General features: G+C 44.3%; 1 protein-coding gene across 1 annotated transcript in view; it reads left to right on the forward strand.

Moving 5' to 3' along the window:
• The first annotated feature begins 7,824 nt into the window (after positions 1 to 7,824).
• Positions 7,825 to 16,505, forward strand: part of SCAI (suppressor of cancer cell invasion) — an 87,981-nt gene continuing 79,300 nt past the window's right edge. The window contains exons 1-2 of the mRNA XM_060250788.1: positions 7,825 to 7,978; positions 11,853 to 11,897. Coding sequence (XP_060106771.1) covers positions 7,926 to 7,978; positions 11,853 to 11,897 — 98 coding nt within the window. The 5' untranslated portion in view covers positions 7,825 to 7,925. The remainder of the gene's footprint in view (positions 7,979 to 11,852; positions 11,898 to 16,505) is intronic.

The raw sequence follows: 16,505 nt of genomic DNA on the forward strand, positions 1-16,505 counted from the left end.
AGCTGTAGTAGTCTGTAGCAATAGAAAAGCGCAAGAGTCTTGAACAGTGTTTTCCAAAGTGGGCGATATTGCCCCCTGGGAGGCGCTGGAGCGATCCAGTTGGCTGCAACTGGGGGGCAGTGGAAGCATAAAGGAAGAAGAGAAGAGGGTGAGAGGTGTCAAAACATCACATCTCTGGGAGGGGTCCAGAATTTCTAATTTAGAGAAAAATTCCAATTAACAAAAATAGAAGGTTCCTTTTTGTCTGCTACTTAGTGCAAATTCACCCAATTAGACTAGTAATGAGGACCTCCTTCCAATTAACATATAAGAAGGATGCAGTTTACTTACAAGACAGAATAAAAAATAGAGGTGTACAAACAAACAAGAAAGACAGAACCAAAAAAACCTTGCTAGTCTATCCTAGCCAATACTTGCTATAGCTAGCAGCTTCTCAAGGTTGCTTGCAGTTTTTCTCTCAGCAATACAGTTCAAGTCAGGACAGTGGAAACTCTGAGGCAATTGCACAAACTTATCTGAATAGTTGCAATCTGCAGCTTGTTCCTCACAAGGTTTTCTGCAGAGCATCAAGCTTCTTACAGTCCTCTAGCAGCTAGCCGCTTTTTTGCACCACAAACAAACAGTTTTAGAGGTTTCTGTTTGCAGCGCAAAAAAGCCAAAGCTAGCTGCAGCCCCAGGGCAGATAGTGTGAAATTGGAGGGAAGCCCCGCTGAGAAGAAGAGCTTGAGAGCGGGGAAAGATGGGTGGGGAATCGTCAGTGTCTTCTGCAGGGCCAGTGCATGGGAGTAGGTGGGTAGGCAACCACCTAGGGTGCCATCCTGCCAGGGGACACTGCTGGGCACCCCCTTACTCCCCCTTCCCTTGTGGCACAATTGCGCCACAGGCAAGCCAAGAACCCAGGTGGTGCTGCCACGCCGCCGCTATTCACAGGGCAAACATTACCTGCACTTGTCGGAGGCTTCCAAGGAAGCCTCTGAAGAGCGCCCCATTTGTGGAGGGTGGATAATAATTATAAAGACATTTCAAAAATTCTCTGTGTATGGGAATGTTACTATGGTTGGTTTTATAAAATACTTTTAGAATTTCAAGCTTCAAAGTGTCTTCTTTACAACATCTTTGTTTACTCTGTGTGCAAATATGTTACTGCATCTTTTAGTCCACTTCTTGAAGGTAGATTTCCAAGGGGGCATTGTGTTACTTTTTTCCTGAAAAGGGGGCATTAGGCTAAATAAGATTGGGAACCTCTGGTCTAGAAGTAGCACATTAAAGACTTACAAAATTTGTGGCAGAGTAGGAGCTTCATAAGTCAGTGCTCACTTCTTCAGACACACATTCTAGCTGTATCTGAATAATTCTTCAACAGAAAATTGAGTGCTGAGCAATACAATAATTGAATTATTCAGTAACAGTGATAAAAGGTAAAGATAGTCCTCTGTGCAAGCACCAGTCGTTTTCGACTCTTGGGTGACATCACATCACAACATTTTCACAGCAGACTTTTTTACGGGGTGGTTTGCAGTTGCCTTCCCCAGTCATCTACACGTTCCGTCCACCAAGCTGGGAACTCATTTTACCAACCTCGGAAGGATGGAAGGCTGAGTCAACCTGGAGCCAGCTACCTGAACCCAGCTTCCGCTGGGATTGAACTCAGGTCATGAGCAAAGCTTAGGACTGTAGCTTTACCACTCTGCGCCACGGGGCAATAAAGCAATGATTAAATAAACGAAATGCAAATTAAATGCATGCTAGACTGCATCTTGGAAATAGGGTTATATTGATAATTGGTGGCTTTTAAAAATATATATTCTTATCAGGGTTATTTTTTCTGGTGGAACATGGCAGAACAGAGTTCCAGAACCTCTTTGTGGAAATCAAATTCTAAAAAAAAAAAATTATAACAATTTTAAAAGTTAATGCGGGACACTTGTGTGTTTCTCCTTCATTTCTCCTTTGAAAGTTCCAGCACCTCTTTTTCCAGAACAAAAGCCCTGATTCTTAAACTTTTTGCTGGATCAGTGTACTGCACTTGAAACTTCACTCAGCTATGTTAGTAGGTCAGCTTGGAAGTAAAAGCCAGTTTGGTGTAGTGGTTAAGTGTGTGGACTCTTATCTGGGAGAACTGGCTTTGATTCCCCACTTTGCCACTTGCAGCTGCTGGAATGAATTAGCCATAGCTCTCACAGAGCTGTCCTTGAAAGGGTATAAATCCAACATCTTCTAAAATTAGGTCACGCTAACTCAGTTTAGAGGGAACACTGCTCCAGACTACAGAGATTATTTCCCCTAGAGAAAATAGCTGCTTTGAAGGTGGACTCTATGGCATTATATCCCACTGAGGTCCCTTCCTCTCCCCTCTTTAGGATCCACCCCTAAATCTCCAGGAATTTCCCAACCTGGAACTGGCAATCCTGTTAAGATTTGTGAAATGTGTGGATTGCATAAGGTTATTTAGGAAGGGGGGAATTCTAAGCAGCCGCCTTGCACATAAGCTTGTTTTGCTGGCTAGCTGACAGTGGCATCTGAAGCCTTCAGGCCGTGCCCCATATAGTCCCATTTTCTGGTGGGTGGCAACCGGGGACAAGTGTTTTTCTGTGGTTGCCATTTCGCTGTGGAGCGACTTTCCCAGAGTGGTTTGCCTGGCCTTTTATTTTTTAGTTGCCACCTGATAAACCTGTTCAAAAGAAGATGGCTATTCAATTGAATGCAGAATAAAATACAATGCAAGTAACTGAAACTCTCAAGCATTCTACAAAAACCCCAAATCAAAACAAAGCCAATGGTTCCAGCCAAATTCCTTCCGAACAAGGTCTCTGCAGCCTTCAGAGGGTGCAGCCTTCAGGAGAACAAACTAGTCTCCAATGGAAGCAGTGCAAGGGAAGGGTGCAAAGAGAGCCTCACTCCTTGTTGCCCTCAGGCTCTGCTCTGAGAGAAAATTTCTGGTGGCTGGCCTCTGGCTGTGCAGAACCCATGTGTACTTGCATAAGGACAACTCGATGGACAACAGTTACAGTGAGTGCAATCCTGTTATCTTGTGGAAAATCCAATTGTCTGAGATTGGGAGGGGGAATCCATCAGAGCCAGATCTAGGGGGGGACAGAGGGGGTGCTTGCCCTGGGCGCCGACGGAGGGGAGCCACCAAATTGGATATGGAGTCCATTGTATTCTATGGGACCATAAGATAGAATGGTCTGTAAGGGGATGTCATTTTTTTAATCGCCCCCCTCAAAAAACATGTAGATCTGGTCCTTCTACTGAATCGGGCCCTGTGTTCCTCTAGCCCAGGAGTGGTCAAACTTGCTTAACATAAGAGCCATATAGAATAAACGTTAGATGTTTGAGAGCCGTAAAACATGAGAGCCAGATGTATGAGAGCCACAAGATGGGAGGAAGGCAGGCAGGCAAATAGAAGGAGAGAAAGAGATGTGGGAAGAAAGCAACTTTAGCTTTAAATGCATTCTCCAAGCTGCCAGCTGGCTTGGCTTGGAGAAGTGATTTAAAGTGAGAAATGCCTTCTCCAAGCTGGCCAATGGGGTGGTGGAGGCTTCGAGAGCCACACCACACAATATGTGTGGAAGAGCCACAGTTTGGCTACTCCTGCTCTAGCCCAATATTCTCTACTTCAGCCAATGGCTCTTTGCATTCTCAAGCAGTTGTCCTGCTACCTGATACTCTTTTAAATGATGATCAAAGTAGATGGTGAAGGTGATCGCTCGAAACTGACCAAGTGAACAACAACATGGCAAATAAGGTTCAGTGTATGTAAGTGTGAAGTGATGCATACTGTGGAAAAACAAAAAGAATCTGAATTTCATATATTTACATTGATGAGACGTGAACCAACAATGACTGACTAGGAAAGGTCTCTTGTGGATAGTTCAATAAAAATGTCAGCATGCGGCAACAGCGAAAAGATGAATTTCATGCTAGGATAATTATGAAGGGGACTGAAAATAAAGCAACCAGATGTCCTTATATAGATCTGTCAAGTCACTCCATTTCAAAAAGGATAGTGCAAGGCAGGAAAACATCAAGAAAAGAGGGGGGGATTATGGTGTATACTTATAGTTCCCAATAAGGGAAAACAAAAGGGTGTGGGGCTTTTTGGTTTATGAACAAAAGACTAAAGCAGAGAACAGGATAAAAATATGTGAGTGGATCAAAATAAATGTTCCCTCCTTTTGTGTGACACAGGCTGCAATCCTAAAAACATTTTCCTGGAAGTAAGCCCCCATGGAATAAAACGTGACTTACTTCTGAGTAAACTGGTTGAGGATTGCTCCCAGAAGATCTCAAATTCATTCTGTGCAGAGGAATTGCATTAAGCGGGGCACCCAGTGTGTCCACATCCCACCTAGGGTTGCCAGCTTCCAGGTGGGGCCTGAAGATCTCCCATTTTTACAACTGATCTCCAGCTGACAGAGATCAACTCCTCCGGAGAAAATGGCTGCTTTGAAGGCTGGTCTCTATGGCATTGTACTATGCTGAGGCACCTCCCCTCCCCTCCCCAAGCCCAACCCTCTCTTGGATCCACCCCCAAAGTCTCCGGGTATTTTCCAACACAGAATTGGCAACCTTATTAACTGCCCGCTTCCAAATTGGCCTGGGGATAGACGCTTTGATGGATGGACTCTATGGCATTGTACTCCACTGAGATTCCAGTCCTCTCCAGACAAATCTCCAGGAGTTTTCCACTGTGGAGCTGGCCCTATACCCCCAATAGGGACCTGGCAACCCTACTTGGGGACACAGGGAATCAGGCAAGATACTGATGGAAGATTATGTCAGCATACTTCTTTTGATCAAACATCTTGTTTGTGATCCTGAATGTGAGGTGAACCCAGATGTGGTGTGCAGGAAAGGAGCCTAGAAAGAATCTCTGGCCATAGGCATCTCTCAACAGCCCATAGATCCAGGTGGGCAGCCGTGTTGGTCTGAAGTAATAGAACAAAGAAGGAGTCAAGTAGCATACGAAAGCTTACATTCTGAATAAAACTTTGTTGGTCTTAAAGGTGTTACTCGATTTCTACTTTCTCAAAAACCCAGAAAAGGAATGGTAAAGAAATTCCAATGAAGGTAATATATTGTTAATTGTTATCTCTCTCTCTCTCTGTCCCCCTGAGCAGTGAGATGTTCCATTTGCCTGAGTTGGTTCCTTTTGGAGGTAGAAAGAACACTTATTGTGTTTTCAATATTATTTGTTTTATTTTCAGATGTATAAGGAGAGCAGAAGCGGAGACACAGGGATGTGGTGGTGACAAGGCAGCAGTTATTCCACTTCCTCACAACAAAACCCCAAAGAGAATGACATTCTCAACAGAACTCCCTCAGATAAATAGTAGAATTCTTCCTTAACCCCCCTGTCGACCAGTGTCTTCAGATGGATATAATGCATCTGCAATTAGCTGTGTCCTAACTTTTTATTTGTGCGTGGCAGGGGGGAAGCATATGATCATAATTAAAGGTTAAGAATCACTGATCTAGAAATTCAACAAATACAAAATTAAAAAATCAGCTTGACATTTTCCTTCAAGAAACACCCATATCTCTATTTATGTTAACATATAAAATACGACACTGCTTTGCTTGCAGTTTGTTAGATAAGGTAAGCTTCCAGCCCAGATAAAGGGGAGACAGGAAATAAAAAAAAATTGACAGCTCTGATGCTGAACAGGACACAAACAGATAGAGAAAGCCATTTCTGTGAGTTGGCTGAAGCACCTTGGAGGAGCCAGCATCTCTTTTAGGAAGGAAAGTGGGGTGGGTGGGTAGAGAGAAGAATAAATGATCTGAAATAGGGAAGGGGAACCAGTAGTCCTTCCCTGTGGGAAATAGCCCCTAAGAAAGAGAGGTGATTCCTATCAAGTGTTAAAGACAGAAAACTGGAACCTATGCACATATTCCTGCCTCCACAGACTTTAGCAATTTTGTTTCAGCTAAGCTTATGCCACACAAAGTGATCTCTCTCAACATTACAAACACATGTGTGTAGAACAAAACAGCTATATTTCCCCAATAAACTATCTATTGTATATAGTTATACAAAGTGACCCTCATTCCTGTTGCCTTTCACCTGCCATGCTTAAACCTGAAACCTCCCTGATGGTCTGACAATCATTTCCCCATGGTGGTGGAATAAAACAGTTTATGTGTTGTGAATTCATCTTAGCCCCTTGGATGCTATATTCCCAAATACCAATGAAGGATTTTCAGTTCCACCTCATCTATATACATTTTAACATAGAGGGTGGGTGGAGCTGCTCAGCAAACTGAAAAGGGAGCGGGCATTACAGACTTAAAAACAGCATTCCAGACAAGGCAATTTTATTTATTTGAGCATAATCGGGACACAAGTGTATGATAACAGATCTTTAACTTAAATTCAATGAGATTCTTGTATCTGATGGTCATCAGCCAACTCTGAATATTGGGTTTGATTCCTATTTGATGTGTGCCATGTTTTTAAGGGCCTGGGATTTTATCTTCTAGGGTCTGGGATTTTATCTTCAATGTTGATTGTACAGACCTGTTCTGTGTAATCCACCCTTGAGTCCCAGAGAGAAAGGCAGACTATAAATATGAATTTTAAAAAATGAGGTGAGCAGTATAAAGCAACTCCGCTCCTCAAGCTGTCCAAAAGGGGATTAGACAGATGCACAAAGGGGGTCTATCCATGGCTACTAGCCTTGATGACTAAATAAAGCTGCGACATCCAGAGATAATCAGCCTCTGAATACCAGTCTAGTAGGTAACAGCAGGTCTTGGTTTATATTGTCTTGTTTGTTGGACTTCCAGGACAACTGGCTGGTCTCTGTATGAAACAGGATGCTGGACTAGAGGGACCACTGGTCTGATGCAGCAAAGCACCTCTTACGTTCTTAAGCCATTCTGAGGAGAAGGGACAGCTGAAAATCTTGAATGGCTGCCCATTTCCCCTCAAAGTTCTAAACAGCCACCTCTTGTAAATTTCTCCATTGGAGAGGGACATAACCCTGGTTAAGAGTCACAGTATTCTATAGGTGCTCAATAAGTAGTTAATAATTAAGATCAAGGGCACCTCTCTCACTTGGATCAGGGTAAAATGGGGCCCACCATCAAGGGTGGGGCAGCCAGATCTCTCTGGGAAATTTACAGGCAAGGGCGGAGAGACTGCAGCAACCCGCTGTTTGTCCCCAACACCTGGAAATGAAAAAATAGATTACTTATGAGCTATAAGTTGCTCCTGAGTCCTGACTGAAATTCCATTGTGCTTTATAGTCAGCAATTGAAAATCTTGAGTGCCAGTTGTTGCGCTGACAATAAACACTGCTTGGTGGGTGCAGTTTTTATTTTTGAGATCATGCCTGTTTGTATGTCCAACGGAAAGTCGGGCTATGATTTCAGTGAACAAATGGATCAACAATTACATTAATTACACATTTAATGATAATAAGGATAAAATAATTACATTTAGCAATAATAATAATTGCAGAGGAAAAAGAGATCGGCTTACAGCCACGCAAACGCAGCTCAAGGACCAGATAGTCAGTCAGTCAATCAATCAATCCAAGACCCCTGTGAAGACAGCCCCCCTCCGCAAACAAGCCCCTCATTTCGATGCAGGTAGGCTGCAGCTCCCCTGCAAAGCTACACTCTGCCCTGAAGGTGGCGCTCGCCCCCGCTTCGCCTCTGGAAAAAACTGACTGGGATACAGAAGAGGGGAGACAAACAGACAGTAAGCATAACCAATGGAGAGGCAGTTTTGTCTTCCCCTTGGAGGAGCTAAACCAATCGAAGTGCCGAAGTGGCAAAGGGGTTGGCTGAGCGATGCCTTGCCCAGGTTAGGCTGAGGCGTCGCTCTCCCCTCCCTCTGGGCAACCTCGAGTGAGCGGCGGTAGCAGCAGCATCGCCAGCAGCTCCCTCAGGAACGGCTTCGCCTGGGAGCGCGGATGGTGAGAGGGGCTGCTCGGCAGCGCCTGCCTCGCACTGGCCCGGTCTCCAGGTAAGGGGGCAGCGGAATGGCTTTGCTTTTCTATGGAGCTGTGGGGTGATGGGGGGCTGCGAAGGACGGGGGGTAGGAGAGAGTTGGGGTGGAAGTCTATGGTGGGTTAGGGTTTGAGGGGCAGGGGGAGTGGGGTTGAGGGGTGCCTTGCGGGGCTTGGGTGGGGAAGTGGGGTGGGGGTGGAGGAATGGGGTGGGGGTTGTCTTGGGGACTCGATCCGGGGGGCCCTGGGGGAATTGGGGATAGACTATGAGGGATTTTGGGGTAGGAGAGAATTGGGGATGCAGGGCTAAGGTAAGACTAAGGTAGGTGTTTTGGCAGTGCTCTTCGTGAGGGGTTATGGGGGAGCAGAGCTGGGTTGTTTTGGGAGATTTGTATGAAAGGATGTGGGAGACTGAAAGGTGTAAAGGAGCTGGGGGCAGTGGTATGATGGCTTGGTTGCGGCGGAGGAGTGGGTTGTTGGGGTGGTGTTGCATTGCTGGATTGTATGCTGAAGAATGGAAGTGTTTGGGGCTATTGGCATACGACGGGCCACGGTTTCAGGGTAGGAGGGAATTGGATGTAAGAACAGAGGTGGTTATGACTGTGAAAGGGTTAGGGCAGGAGGCAGTGGAGGTAATGGCCAGTGGTATTGTGACTGGACTTGTGGTAGCAAATTAGAAATATAGGGGAGTGGGGCTAAGGGCGATGGGGAACGTTGGAGGTTGCATTGGGGGTTTGTGTGCTTAGTATGAAAGTGATTTGGGACTGGGGGGAGTGTAATGGCATTGTGAGAAGTTGAGGGTAGGAATGAATCGAGTGGAGGAACAGAAGGTATTTGGGGAGGGGGCAGACTCTAGGGTGCTGGGTTGCTATGAGGATTTAGCATGCAAGGTTTGTAGAGGATAGATAATTTTTGTTGGTATTGTGTGTGCCTGGAAGTCATGGCTGACTAATGGTGATCCCTAGTGGGGCTTGGATGTTTCACACAGGTGGCTTTCTATTGCTCTGCCTCTGTGTCCTGGCCCTGGTATTCCTTGGAGGTCTCTCATCCAAGTACATATCATAGTCAGCCCTGCTTAGCTTCAGTGATCAGATGAGATCGGGCTTGCCTGGGCTATTCAGGTCAGGGCTAGGATAGATAATTTTGGTGGTTTGCAGAATGATGGAGTTGGGGCTAGTGGTATTGTTAGGGGTTTGAGGTATGGGAAAAGGGAATAGGGAGGCAGTGAGTGATAGCTTGTGGGTTGTCCTGTGGGAATGTGTCTGCTGAAATATTGAGAAGCTGGGATCAATATTCCCTTCTAAGCTATGGAGTCTTGTGAGCAAAAATTCTACTTTGTGAGCTACTGGCATTAAAGTTATGAGTTATTGCATAAATTAGTTTGTTCTGGGACCATTTTTCTGAGCTAAGACAAAAATGTCTGAGACGGAGGCTAAAAACCGAGCTAGCTCACACTAACTCAGGTTAAAGGGAACACTGGCTGGGATATGGGAGAGTGGGGTTTGTGGATGAATGGGGGAGTTTGAATGAAGATGTTGTAAGAGTATGGAGGAGCTGAAGTTAAGAGTATGGAGGAGCATGGGAATTAGGTGCCTGTGTGAGGCTGGAGATTGCCTTGAGAGTTGAAGCTTTGTCAGAATGTAAGAACTGCAGGAGGATGAATAGTAAAGTACATTACACTTTATAGAATGGTATGAGTGAAAAAACAGGCCTCTGTCCTGAGGAGTGTACAGTTTGAAGTTTGTTAGTTGGGATATAATGGGCAAGTGCCAGGGCAATAAGGCACAAATATGAGTAATTGTAGGTTGGTTGGGGCTGTTTCCTTTTGAACCATAAGGGCGCTGGATTTACAGGGGATTTTGGAGTACTCAGATTTGGAGATTGCTCCAACCTCCTCCCCCCCCCCCCCACAGACTCAAGGGGGTCTGCAGTTGGGTTATAATGATACTGGGCTTGGGAACTGTTCCATTGCCCATGTCATAACAGTAGACCTGTTTGTGGTGTGTGGATTTAAATGATTTTTTTTCCTGGGGAACAGGCAAAAACCTAGACATGTCTGAATTCAGGGAAACATGGTTTGCTGTTGGGGCAGTTAAAGGAGAGAATTAAGAACAGGTGACTGGTTTGGGGTAAGGGGTTCAGTTGTTGGAAGTGATGTAGGCTGACCTGTGGGATCATGGTGTGAGAGTGTACTGTGTGTGATCTTTTAGGTGTGGGTTGGGTAGGATTTGTAAGATGAACTGGTGAAACATAGTACGTGTTTCAGGTTTGGAGGGTGATGTGGGGAGGTTGTATCTCTAGAGGAGAATGTGAGGCATGGGGTTTATTGGCACTGAAAGTTTTGGTGTCAGGTGTGTTGGCTATAGAATGTGACAATCCTTGGGTGAGGAGCTGGTGATGATGTGTTGTGGAAGGGGATGCTGAGGTACCATGGTGTGCAAGTTATAAAGAAAATGTCATGGGGAGTAGATAAGGGCAGTGGTTTATAGGGTCAAAGAGCTTGGTTCATTTTATAGTTACAATTGGCAGAATGTTTAAAAAACAAATAGGAATCTTTTAAATCTAACAGAATTTCATTCTATCATATGTTTTTGTGGACAACAGCTTCTTCGGAAATTATGAGTGGATCTTTGCTATGCAGTCATTTTATGTAGAGGTTTGAGGAAAATATGTTGGGATCAAGGAGGCATAAGATGCCAGAAATACCGGATTAAGTGTAACATGTCAGGTGAAATAGGAGAAATAGATTATTACTTGTGTTAAACTGGATAACATGCATAATGTTAGAGATTTTGTCAAGGTAAAAACCTTTAAGTCCTTGTTCAGTACTTCCAGGGAAAGAGTGTGGAAACTCCTAATAAATCCCAGTTTGGCTGTTTAATCTATTTGGGGTCCTTGGTTTCTGACCTAAGTCACCATCCATCAGCAGAAGTTTGAAGGGAGGCCTCAGCATGCAACTGTTAAATTGGGATTCACCAGCAGATGCTACCTGCTAGGTTGAATTAGCACTTGGAATTTTTATCTCACTACAACAGTGGCTACCTTAACAAAATTTGTAATTCCCCGCCCGTTATAGGTGTTAAGTGGCTTAGTGTAATTAGTGAATGCTTTCCATTTTTAGATTTAAATTTTACATAATTACACTTCACACTGTATCTTAGTATCCTTTTCCTTACTCTCTTCTACATAAATTGGCTGCATAGCAAGGATCAATTCATAGCATCTGAAGAAGCAGGGTTCACATAGTTCTTGAAAGCTTACGTTGGAATAAAGTGCTTAGTCTTTAAAGTGCAAAAGACTTATTGTTCTTGAAACAGACGAAACACTGCTATTACTTTGTGATGATATAGTCCCTCTTAATTTAGTTCTGTTCAGTGGGATTCAAAGTATGCTTTTGGGGGAAGAGTGGTTTCTGAGTCTGGAGTGGGAGGTCACTGCAAAAGTGGACAGTGTTGTGAGAACACATTTCAAATGGGGTCATGGGAGATAGAGATGTCATAGGAAGGTGTGGCCAAATAACATATATCAAATAAGGCCACCGTCCAAAGGCATAAGGGAGGCTTCTCCTAATATGGAAGAAGGGTGGATTCTGTGTGCAGGTAATTTATCCTTTGTTTGTATAATGTGTAGAGCTAATATGATTGCAAATGAAGGGCATCCAGTATATACTTGCTTCCATACTGGCTTGATTTCTTGACGCTGGAATCATCTGAGACCTTTGCTGTGGTTACTGCTTCTTAGGAGATCTTTGGAAGTAAACATACAGTCAAATGCCAGAAATTTGTAGAGGTTCCCAGTGTTGTGTTGTCTTGGGTGGAATGGGATTGTCATCCTTACTTGTCCCTGCAGCCCTCGGTCATTGCCTTCTCTCTTTCCCCGCCCCTTCTCCAGAACCACAGGCCTGGCGGAGAAGCCACCTCGCAGACGAAGAAACAGGTAAGAGGATGGGTCTTTTCCAGTCCTTTTCCCCATGTGAATTCAGTGGGCTTTCTAAAATGGTCCTTCTTCTCCTATCTTGTTTTGCATATCTCCCTCCTCCCCATTGCTGCAGCAGCAGTTTCATGACTATGTTATGATCTCCTAGATTTAGGAAGATTTGGGGGGGGGGCAGGGTCATACAGAAATGACATCTGGGCCTCAAGGTGGCGGAGGAAAAGGTTTTGTTTTGTTCCTGTTACCCTGGAGAAGGCAAGGGTAGATTGGAGGCAGGAGTTAGGTTTCTCAGTGGTTGGTTGCAAGAGGATAGAGGAACCTGGAGAATGGAGTGTAAGCTGCAAACAGAGGAATTATATGTCTAGTGCTGCCTCCAGAAAGATGGAGACTTCCTCCTTCCATTTCTTCAGAAGAAATCACTGAAGAGAGCAGCATACTTTCTTGGCCTGATGCTAGTTAAAAGGGAATCTTGAGGGAATCTGTTGCTTAGAGCTTTGTACACATGTTCTCTCTGTTTGTTCAGGCACAGGAACCTCATCTCAAAATGCACACTGCGGTCGTATTCTCTCCCCCCCCCCCAGTGCTCTGCAGCTGCACTTCCTGTTGGCTTCCTTTTCCTTAGTCTGAGGTTCAATTTTTGAGCTGGAGGATCGCTCCCGTGCGTAGTGAGGATTATTCCACAGGTTTATTTGCTTCAGAGCAGGTCACAAATCACCCACCTTTTTAATATATACATAAGCAGTTTGTAGTGTGTTGGAGGCTGAGTGTTGCAGGGTGTCTGTCGCTCTCTTTTTGTTTTTGTTTTTTGCCTACCGCTGGAAGACATACCTAACCTTCCTCCCCAGTTGCCGAAATGACATCAGCTCCTTGCGCGTGTGAATAGACGCTTCCTGTGTGAGTGCTCTCTGCCATGGTAAACTGGCTGTGCTCACAGATCTGCCCATTCACCGGGGCTGGATTGCAAAGGGAAACTCAAATAAGCAAGGTGTTCGTGGGCAGCTGTTGAGAATATTGCGTGTGATGATGGGGGGTGGGGGAGCGGTTTGTGCCATTTTGAATGGGGGGAGGGGGTGCAGGCTGTCGTGCTGTGTACTGGCTGAAAAGGCTTGAGAGAGTGAGCTTGTGCAAGCATTTTCTCTTCATCTGGTGTCTGCTGCTTGTTGGAAACACTTTCTTTTTTCGTGTCTGTTCTTAGAGTGCTATGCTAATCAAAGGGGGCTCTGAAAGTCTTATTTTCCCACCCTACCTACAGTGTATGGAATCTCTTGGCGGAGGGGGTGAGAGAGTGCTACAGAGCTGCTGGGGAGTAAGATGCATGCAGAAAAGTGGCTTTTGAAAGCTTCATTGTTAAGCAAATCCATCACATGGGTTCCTGGCTGCTGCCCACCTTTGCCTTGATGGCTTGGTAAATTCTGCAAGTGGCTCAGGTCTTTCCATCTCTTCTCTCTTTCTGTGAAGTGTTTGCTGTGTAACATTGCTGGCATCTTTCCAGAACTGTCAGAATGTCAGATTGAAAATTCCCTTTGGGCAAAATTATCCCGATTATTGTCCGTTAGGGGGGTTTGTGGGAGTATACTATGCCAGTGCTCTGGTGTCTCTTGTAGCTCTGCAGGTGCAATTTGAGATGTTGGTTTCTGCCTATAAAGGTTTAGCACTTGAGTACCACAATCTCATAGTTCATTGGAGGACTTCCTTTTGACTTGCACAAGGCAATGAAGGCGAATACATACACACACACACACACACCACACACACTGTCAGCATCTAGATGACCACTTAGAGGGGTGGGATATGCAAACCGGTCTTCCAACAAATTTGGTACTGTAGCCACCACCAATCCACACATTTCTCTTCCTTTGGTCATACAGCCCCACAGGCTGCTTTTATATTGCAGAACTGTTTGCTGAAGAGAGGAGATATTTGTTTTGTTTTCTATAAGCAAGTGTAAGGCTACTGTACAAGAACACTTACTTGAAGGACTAATATGAATGCTGCAGTTGGGAAGTTTGTTCAGTGGGACTGGTTTCTAAACAAGCATGGATAGGATTCAGCAGTAAGCATCTGCAGCTTTCTATAATCAAGAGCAGATATTTAGAAGGCAAAATTGTTTTTCACTGTGAGGTAAAATGTAAATGTTGATGTTTGACTCTACCAAAGGTTCATAATGCGAGAACACATTTTGGAACCTAGGTAGCTGGAGAGCATAACATAGGAGCGCAATTTAACTCATGTATAAAGATTACCTATCCTATCACCTGTGATCTACTAGCCATGTAGTCCAATGAAGCCCAGAATGACTATAACAAATGACATTTGTGATCAGTAATTAATACTGTATGTATGTATTGAACATTGATTTACCCTTTCCCAAGCATCTGTACAGTTGTGTAAATTTCAAATGCTAAAACAAATAGATCTAAAATGTCAAAAGAAGAAGCCAGTCCAGTCAGTAAATGCCACTATTTACATGGTCACACCGGTAGCACAGTCAGTTTGGCCCCATTGTGGTTTGGCCAGTCCCATAAACAGCCAGTTAAGATGGCCTTCTTTACTTGGTTCCTGAACACTGACAGTAAAGGAGCCTTGTGAACATTCCACAGCTTTGGTGCCACCACTGAAAAGGCTCTGCCTTGTGTTGCCACCCATCATACATCAGGGATACACAATGCGGACATTTAATTTCAGAAGCGGGGTGTTTTCTTCACGTTAAAAAAATCCTTTAACTTTGTCCAGCCATAGTGAAATATCAAATCAAGATTTTGTTTTAAACCAGCTTATTTCAGTGACATTGTAATTGAAAGCTAAAATAATTTAAGATACTTGTAAAAAACCCCTGATTTTATCAGCCCTGCTGATCAACAGTTAGGACCTGCTTTTTTCCATATCTAAGTTCAACACTTTGGTTACTGCACCACACAGATGTTCTTATTTGTATTGGCTTTTGGCAGCCTGAACTAATAAGAAAAGGGGGTTTAGAATTTTGTATAGTAGTTGACCTCATGTGTATATATCTTTGTTTCTTTGAGATATTGTTATCCACCCCAGGACCTTGGTTTTGTTGAATGAGGCTTGATGACTAGGGCTAAAGAATGGGATGAATCCAAATGATCTGATGCGTAACAGATTCTTGGTAGTGCCAGATATTGCAAAACAAAGTCTGTTGATCTGTCCTGCCAGGTACCAATGGTGGACTGAGTTTGATCTGGTTTGCAAAGCAGCCTGGCCCATTGCAGCTTAAACAGAACATAAATCATGATGTAGTAAAATATTGTCCCATTTTTCACTCCTAAAAAAGAGACAATGTTTGCAAAAGTTGGGAGATTCCACACTTTAATGTTGCATCTCCTTCCAGGTGTTGTAGGTCATGCCCTGGCTTTGCCTGAGTACATGTGCTCTGTAACTCTGATCACTTGTGCAACTCAAGCTGCGCGCAACAAAATATACTTCTGGCCTGGAGAATAAAGTTAACTCCCAAGAATGAAGAAGTTGTCCATCTCTCTGCCTTAGGTGCAATAAGGGTAAGAATATTTATTGTAAAAAAAAAAAATGCGACATACATGGTCTGAGCTTGCTTTTTTCCCCCCCAGGGAAGCTGAAGAGATATGTTTATACTTCACTGTGTTACTGGTAGTTTCTCTGGCAGCTGTCCTCTCCAGAACTGAGGGAGCTGTTGGCAAAGCAGAATTATTCTCTCAAACAGTCAGCAAACAAGATCTTTTAGGGATTCTGGAGTCTGAAGAAAAGTGGCACTTGGGATTTTCCATTCTTTGCTGCTAGGTCCACTCTCTCTTCCTGTCTTAAATCAGCGATGCTCCCTATTGCAAGTGTGATGAAGTGACCTCAGTAAGGTGTGGCTTGCATAAAGTGCACAGCCCATAAGTTGTTTGCTTCCACTGTAGTATTTCTTGTGTGCCTACTGTTAAGTGATGGTGCTCTGCTGTAAATAGAGAAAATGACCAATTGCAAGCAATTGCTTTAAGTGATGAAAGAACAAATTTAAACAGAGACGAAGGTTGGAATAGACTTTTCCTAGGCCCCTCCGTGGTCATCAATTAATGTTACAAAACTAAGTGAGAGGGTGGTGGGCCAGTCTCCACTTTTCTCCTAAAGTGGATCAATATAGCTTCCCTTTCCTCATCACCTGGAAGTCTTGCTTGCTTATCCTATGTCCCAGAGCAAGTGTGTATTTATAAGTCTACACAAGAGATATTTGCATTTACTTTTGTGGAGGGGGGCAAGGAAGGATCTGTTAAGCAAATCCCAGGGCCACAGCCACCAGCCCTGTTCTGTTTTGCCTCTGGGTTGGCAGCTGGAGGGGCAGTTGGTAGACTGAAGAGGATTTCATTTGGCCTTGTTGCCTCTAACTGCTGACTTACTGGCCTACTGCTGATGTTAACAGAGTGCACTGTGATAGAGATGCTTTGAGATCTTAGCCACAACACAGGCAAAGCTACAGCTTCTTAGACATTTGGTGACCTGAAGTGAACCCAATTGTATAACACTTAGAACATCCAGACAGCCTTGACCGTGGCACAAATGGCTGAAAATCTGCAATTCACCTGCCTACAGGGCTGTATAGCGGTGAGGGAAGCTGTGTTTTGAACAGAGATT

This window comes from Heteronotia binoei, chromosome 12, assembly GCF_032191835.1.
Source record: "Heteronotia binoei isolate CCM8104 ecotype False Entrance Well chromosome 12, APGP_CSIRO_Hbin_v1, whole genome shotgun sequence".
Taxonomy (NCBI): Eukaryota; Metazoa; Chordata; class Lepidosauria; order Squamata; family Gekkonidae; genus Heteronotia; species Heteronotia binoei.